Source organism: Kryptolebias marmoratus, linkage group LG21, assembly GCF_001649575.2.
Source record: "Kryptolebias marmoratus isolate JLee-2015 linkage group LG21, ASM164957v2, whole genome shotgun sequence".
Taxonomy (NCBI): domain Eukaryota; kingdom Metazoa; phylum Chordata; class Actinopteri; order Cyprinodontiformes; family Rivulidae; genus Kryptolebias; species Kryptolebias marmoratus.
In genome coordinates this window covers 15,873,864-15,881,472 of record NC_051450.1, presented here as the reverse complement: position 1 = coordinate 15,881,472, position 7,609 = coordinate 15,873,864, and the positions used below count along the sequence as shown (strand labels likewise).

Genomic DNA, 7,609 nt, shown 5'->3' with positions numbered 1-7,609 from the left:
GGGGGGGGGGGGGGTCTTGTTCTCGACGAGCAGAGGAGAAAACCCAAAGAGTAACGTGGAGACGCCATTACCAGGAAAATCTGCAGGTAGGAGAAACTGGGGCCCCGATCAGACGACGAGGTTCTGATGATAAAGTAGTCGGCACAAAACAGAATGATTAACTGAACCTTCACAAACTGGCTGACAGGACTGCAGGAACTGACCCATGATGTACGCACAGACGCGTGCTCCTGAAATGGTATATCTTGGTATCACGAGAACGATTACGTCCAGCTCTCCTAATGGCAAGAGGAGAAGGACGAGGGGTTGCCGAGGGAATGTCGCCGCTCCGGATCTTGGCTGCAGGGCAGAGATTGAGAGAAGTGAGCATGAGGCGAGGATGAAGCTGGAGCACGATGGCCGGGCCGGGTTTAGCATTATAGCTGGAAGCCCTCCATGGGGGCCTCGCACTGCTGGAAGAGGAACTGCTGCTGCTGCAGGTCCACAGCCGGAGCCAGAGACGGGTCCTCGTCTTCTGTGCTGAAGTAGCGCTCGATCAGGTCGAAGGCTTTCTGGTAGATTTCCTGGTTCTCGTGACCCTGCAGGAACTCTAGCTTGTCCAGACCTGAGAGGCAGAGAAAAAAAAATCATTTTAACAGTCAAACACATTACATGTAATAAATCAATCAGTAAATAAAGAGGTTGATGTTGTTCCATTGCATTCTATGTTGGACCAAAGCTTCTCAAACCAAAATAATTTGGTAGTTTAACTATTTTTTTCCCCATCTTTTCACACAATTCAACAAAAATTGGATTGCTTGAATGAATGAACAAGATTAGTTGTTGCTTCTCTTCAAGAGAGGAACTTGGTTTGTGTTTGTGTGTGTGTATGTGAGTGTGTACACCAACCGTAGGCCTCCTCGATGAGCGCGCAGTAAGGGTTGATACCTCCTCCCCTTTTGGCCTCCAGTTCTCCCAGTCGCAAGATGTTCTCCAGACCATTCAGAGCCACCTGAACTATCTTGGAGTCCATGAGTGTGAGCAGGTCACACAGAGGTTTGATGCAGCCAAGTTCCACAAGGTGCCTGTAGGTGGCAGTAAAAAGTCACTTCAATTAAAAAAAAAATAAAAGAAAAAACAGACTGGCTCTTAATAATGGTTTATAAAAGATCTTTTTACTAATAGTTAGGAAGTATAAGATGAGACAGGGTTTACCTATTGCTGTTTGCTACATGCTGTTTTAATATTTGTCAATATATATTAACTCTAACATATAAAATCGACAGCCTTAGAGCAAAAATTCCAGAAACAAAAATAAAAACTAACGTCTGTTTTAATGAGCATTAATTCATTTTTCTGCACTGTGGTACAAAGTAAAACCTAAAATTATTTGTGCACAGCAGCACCAACTGTACGGGATAATTAGTTGCTGGTGTTTTACCTAATCTGCTCTGCGGAGCCCCCCGACGTGGCGTTGGTAATGGCCCACGCCGCCTCCTTCCGCGTGCGAAACTCTGCTACTTGCAGGATGGTGATGAGAGGAGGCAGCAGACCTGCATCTATCACCATCTGTGATCAGGGGAAACGACTTTTTAGATACATGTGCAATTATTCCCCTTCTTAAAACAAAAAAAAGTGCGCCAATGAACCTGTATTTGTGCTCGGTTCCCTGCTGTGATGTTGGAGATCGTCCAACAGGCCTCCTTCTTGATGGACTCCTTGGGGCTGCTCAGGAGGTGCAGTAGGGACTGCAGCGCTGAACAGTTCAGAATCACCTGATACGATAAACGCACAGATCACATAAGGTCACGACGGCCAAACTCCTTCAGCACAAACATGAACAGAGTTTGTATAGGTGAGTGCTGCTACTTGTGTCTGCAGATCATCTCCAGTGACGATGTTTCCAACGGCCCGGAGCGCAGGAGACACCACCTTATAATCAGCGTGCCTAGAGGGAAACAGAATTGTAGCCTGTCAGCAGCGTGTCTGACGTCGTTTCTAAAGTCAGCAAAATCATAATAAACCTCTATTTTGATTTCATAGCCTAAGTAGTGAAAATTACTCATGCACATGCGCTTTCCTGTTACCGTCTCACCTAATACTGGCTGCCATTACTGCTATTAACGCGTCTAATAAGTTTATTTTTATAATATTGTCTCAGTAACGTGTTTGAGGTCTTACATCAGCAACTCCACTAGCCTCCGACAGACTCCTGAGTCAATAACAGCCTGGATTTTGTCATTAGGGCCATCAGACAGGTAGGACAGTGCCCAGCATGCGTCGGCTAGGATGTCTGTGTCATTGACAAACAGCAGCCAGGACAGGACACTGAGACACGGGGACACCTGGAAGAAACAATGGGACAGGTTCGGGGGTAACAGCTCTGACTTCTGAAAGCACCTTCCCCCCCCTGGTTCAGATATTGACAATCCAGCTCGTGACCTTGAAATGCGAGCTAGGCTGTACTTTAGCAACGTGAGAGATGCGCCGTTGCCATAGCAATGGCTTATCTTGGTAAATTACCTTAGCGAAGTCCGGAGGTGGGTTCTTTCCTCTACAGAGGTTTGAGAGCGCCCACACTGCGTTCCTCATCATTGTTAGACGATTCTGTCTGGCCAACAACCTGCAAGTGAAATTTTACAGACCGAAATTGTCACGTTCTTTTTTTTTTTTTTTTTTTTTTAAATCCAAGCATTTATATTTCTTAAGACACAGAGTTGCCACTTACTGCAGCAGGGAAGGCAGGATGTTGCACTCTATGACAAAGTCTCTGCATTCTGTGCTATCGCCTGCTATGTTTCCCAAGGCCCACACCGCCTGACGAGCAAAGCATTTATTCAAATTAGACATCAAGTAATACATCAAAGTACAATTTTCAATAACATGACAATAAAAGAGGACTTTTTTTTTTTGCTGAATTTGTGGACATAAAAACAATGACCTGACAGAGAGCGGTGGTGTAGAGTCAGAAAATCTCACCTGCTCCTGCACATCTTCAAAATCTGAGCTGAGCATCTCTATGAAAATGGGCACAGCTCCTGCCTGGATCACAACCCGTGTCTGGTGGGACGTACCTGAAGCAATGTTGGTCAACACCCATGCTGCCTCAAACTAAAATACAAAAACATAACAAAAAAGAATGCATAAAAAGAATTTAAACTGTGTGAAGAATTTGGACAGTATGAGTGAAGTGTACCTGCAATGTGCAGTTTTCTCTTCTCTTCAGGAACTCCACAAAACGATCCACCACCCCTGGAGTGGCTATAACTTCATCGATGGGAGGGTTGGGTTCTGTGTGAGAAAGCAAGATGCCAAAAAGAAATGTTGACAAGATTATCGAATTATCATGAAAGCTACAAAAGAATGACACTTCCGTACTAACAAAACAATAAGCCAGATGTGCTGATTTTGAGCGTTTTGAAAATATAACCAGTATCTTTAATTCACAGGTCAAATTATGTGGTAATAAAGTCCACCGCAAGGCACACCAGTTAAGGGGATCATACCTTTAGAAAGAAGTTTCCTAAAGCGCTGAGTGCCTATTAGCTGCTGCTCAGGAGAGCTGGAGAAGATCATCTGAATCATGTCTTCAGAGATCACCCCACCCTGTAAGGTGCAGCGATAAGACATGGTTCACGACATGTAAACAATGGCTTCGAGCGTAGATAGAATGCCTTCTCACCACGAGCGGGTCCAGGTTGTTGGCTTGCGATTCCAGATAGCCGCTATCTGCCATTCCATCATCCTCCAGGGTGCTGTCATCCTCCACCGTGGCAACATTTCTCCTTTTAAAAAGCTGCAAAAGAGGAGAAAAAAAAAGACATGAAGGTGCTTTGTTTCAGCATTTACTTTGCGCTTAAATTAATGAGACAGATGTCATTTTGCTTCATTTCTATATCCCACGCTTTGCTTACTTGTTCGTCCTTCTTCTGTTTTCGTAGCTGCAAGCCTTCCTCTTCCCTCCTCCTTCTCATCTCATCTGTGTTGAGAGACTTGTTCTTGTAGCTCTTGAGTCGTGCGTTGTCCTTACTTTGACTCATGGTGTAGCCTGCTTAGGAACACACCTTTGTCACTGACACGTGACTTTGGAGCATTTATTATTGAAGCTCCCAGTTATTACACATCTACATCACAGGTTTGACATCAGCTGGGAAACACACCGTCAGTCACATTTAGCAGGAGAATCCCTAACTGAGGCGGTAACGATGACAACTTCACCCATCTTTTACAGCTAAAGAGTAGATCATTCCTCAAAACAAATATTGCTTAACAACTAAAAGCAATAAGACACCTAGCTCGCAGGTTAGCTTTCACTGGGCACACTGCGTGATTTATAGGTAACTAATCATGTCACGTTTGGTTAAGCAAGGGAGAAAACTTCCCGTTTTCAACTCACACCCTTGAACAGTACGAGTCTAAAGGACATTAATGTCCAGACTTGGTCAAACTACTTAAGTGACAGCGGCTGTTAGCCTCCGCTAGTGGCTAGCTGGATGTTAGCTTAGCTCGAGACCAAGCTTAACGCACTCAACAGCCCGACGGTTCCTAAACGTTTCTGACTAAAATAATAAAAAATATATCGTTATCGTCAAGACTCGCCTAATACAACCAATAAAAACGTGTACATTTATAATTATCTGACCTGTCAGATTGGACTCGTAATCCCCTTACTCGCTAGGCCACCGTTCGTACAGCCGTCGCCGGTATGCTACTGCGCATGCGTGGCATTTAACGCACAAGGAGACTCCCCGTACGTACGTGGGGACGTATCTGTAGCCCCGCCCACACAGACGCTTTTGTAAATATCAGCCACTCGGTACCCGGGTCGTGAGGAGCAAACTAAGCGCTGGTGTTAGAGTTAACGTTTCAAGCCGAAAACTTCACGCTCCACGCAAATGAACGAGCTCGCGCGGGATAAAAGAATACGTTTGATTTCAAAGGGGGAGGGGGGCGCACGCGCTAATCGTCCGCCTTAAAAGGACGTGATGCCAAACGGCGCAGGTGTCGGCTTAAATGTGGCATTCCCTTTTTCTTTTTTTTCCCAAGCAGACACACCGGCGCCAGTGACCATCAAATAACCCGAGCTTGACCTCGAGTCGTCTGTGCACACACACCCACCCACCCACACACACACACACACACACACACACACACACACACCTTATCACCACCACACTGCCTGGCCACTAATCAGTGTCAACCAGGCACAGCGATAGGCAAAATAATATCTGAAAATTTTATATAAATAACTACACCCTCAGACAGCCTGCCTCCTTCAAAGCAAAATAGAAGGAATTATTTAAACATTCACAAACACTTAAAATATTTGGAACAAATATTGAGGTCTAGACTCAAACTAATATCCAACAAAACTGAAACCTATGCCTGCTGTGCTCCTTCTAGGAAACTGTTTACAACTTGAATTATTTATTTGACTAATAAACATTAAAAGCAAAACAAAAACGTTTGCGTTCAGATGATAAACTCGTTTATTTCTTCATGTCAGAGTAGTTCGACAAAGAGTGAATGTTTGTAATGTTGTTGTTTTTTTTATTTTATTTCCACTTGTTTTATGTCTTTAATATATTCAGATTGTGTATGTGTGGGTGTCTTGTGTGACATAAGATCAGAAAATCACAATCAAGGATAAGTTGGACCTAAAGCAAAGCACAGATGCGCCTGAAAACTAAATAAAAGGTATATTTAGTGTCTAAAATGCACAAAGTGTCTGTCCCCATGGTGTCCAAACAATGGACTGGCTGTCATTTTATTAAACTGTGTTTATGTTTTGACTGTCTTTACAAAAAAAGGGGAAATAATAATAAAAAACATCAAAATATGTGTTTGTCAAATGAAAAAAAAAGAGAGAGAATTTGACAAACACGGTTTCTGTGGCTTGGACCCAAACATCCTCCAGGTGTCATGGAAGAAAAAGACTTTCACCCCAATGATTAGTGTTTTAGATAAAAGAAAAGCCATCAGACACCTGCAGCACGTTAACACTGCTGCAGCTGGAAGCTATATGAAGGCGTCTATAAATGCCCCGCGGTGCGCTCTGACGCAAACTCTGCGCAAAGAATGACCCCGACGCAAAGAAGAGCGGGAGCCCAGAAGTCTCTGGACGTCTCCGGGGGCTGCTTCGACATGTGGCACGACTATATGAACCTGAGCCGGCTGCTGGAGCAGCTCTGTGGCCGGCAGGAGGAGGAGGAGGAGGAGGTGGAGGAGCCAAAGATGGAGCCGGTGGCGCGGAGGAGCTCATCCAAGCGGCGGAGGGACTCGGAAACCTCCACGGGGAGCAGCTCCAGCTCCAGCTCCAGCTCCGGCGGCGGGGAGGCTCCTGCAGACTACTGCCGCTTCTGCAGGCAGAACGGGGAGTCCCCGCGCGTGTTCAGGTCCCACGCGCTCAGGGCCGGCGACGGCACGGTGCTGTGCCCCGTCCTGCGCAGGTACATCTGTCCCATCTGCCAGGCCAGCGGGGACAGGGCCCACACCCGCAGGTACTGTCCTCAGGCCAGGCGGCAGGAGGCCGCCAGGGTGCCGCCGGGCGTCAAGTTCTGGTAGCCGAAGATTGAAGAAAAAAAAAAAAAAAAAAAAAAATGTACATAATTATCCAGGACTGTTGCGTTCAGGTGACCAGACAGTTGCCGTAAAGATGTTGGGACGTGTTACCTGCAGCTCCGAGCCGCTTCCTGTTGGACTTTATGTGTCTCCGACCTGCAGCTGTTTGAGAGGATGGTTTTTATTTTAAAAAAATCTTTATTATTATTATTTTTATTAGTATTATTGTTATTATCATTGTGTATAAATGAAAATGATTTAAAGAAGAGCCCGTACGCGACAAAGTCGGGTTATTTTTTTTTTGTGTTTAATGAGTTCAGACACATGCAGATCCAGATGTTTGTTCCTTTTACAATAAACAGTTTGAAAGAAGTGAACCCTGTCAGTTTCTCATGTCTTAAATGTGTCATTTTTGTTGGCTTAGGAGATCAAATTTCCACTGAAATGTAGCTGAGTGACTAAAAATACAGCATGTGAGCTGAATTATTGACTCCAGAGGATAAAAGGTGAGATATATTATATAAATTATAGATATAAAACACAGTAAAAGACTTGCAGGTAAACTAATTTGTTTCCATTTTATGTAGGGGGAACAGATTATTTCAGGCGGCTAAAATATTTTGTTTTCCCCTCCTAACTTTGGCAAATAAAGAGCAAATGCTATCAAAGTCACAGGATTTATTGTTGATGATGAAAGGATTAAACACAGTTAAGGACTTGCAGGTAAATTAATTTGTTTCCATTTTATGTGGGGGGAACAGATTATTTCAGGCAGCTGTAATATCCATTCTCTTCTCTCCTCCCCTCATAACTTTGGCAAATAAAAAGCAACTGTTTCCAAATTCTCAGACATTATGTGTGATAGCATAATAGACATTTCCTTAATCCAGTAATCTGTCATATTTTACATTAGAACGGGATTTGCCAAAAAGATCCACTCTGATCTTTTCAGGAAGTCTTTATTTTTGTGCCCTGCTATCAGCTAACTTCGCTCCTCTTGTTTCAGAAATGAAAAATTATAAATGCACACTACGTGTTGGGAACCTGTGTTTGTTGACTGAGTTTTATT

At 44.2% G+C, this 7,609-nt stretch overlaps 2 protein-coding genes across 2 annotated transcripts; one reads left to right on the top strand and one right to left on the bottom strand.

Annotated features, from left to right (window-relative positions):
* Window positions 1-6: 6 nt before the first annotated feature.
* kpna1 (karyopherin alpha 1 (importin alpha 5)) lies at window positions 7-4,731 on the bottom strand. The gene is made up of 14 exons (XM_017406363.2): window positions 4,622-4,731; window positions 3,894-4,027; window positions 3,662-3,775; window positions 3,486-3,585; window positions 3,176-3,270; window positions 2,959-3,090; window positions 2,708-2,796; window positions 2,503-2,602; window positions 2,161-2,324; window positions 1,849-1,927; window positions 1,629-1,754; window positions 1,421-1,548; window positions 889-1,064; window positions 7-604 (listed from the first exon to the last, which is right to left on the bottom strand). The coding sequence occupies exons 2-14, from the start codon at window positions 4,017-4,019 to the stop codon at window positions 417-419; spliced, it is 1,617 nt and encodes a 538-aa protein (XP_017261852.1). The 5' UTR covers window positions 4,020-4,027; window positions 4,622-4,731; the 3' UTR covers window positions 7-416.
* Window positions 4,732-5,905: 1,174 nt separating this feature from the next.
* Window positions 5,906-6,912, top strand: nanos2 (nanos homolog 2). The gene has a single exon (XM_017406419.3). It carries the CDS (start codon window positions 6,058-6,060, stop codon window positions 6,541-6,543), a length of 486 nt encoding a protein of 161 aa, XP_017261908.1. The 5' UTR covers window positions 5,906-6,057; the 3' UTR covers window positions 6,544-6,912.
* The last annotated feature ends 697 nt before the right edge of the window (window positions 6,913-7,609 follow it).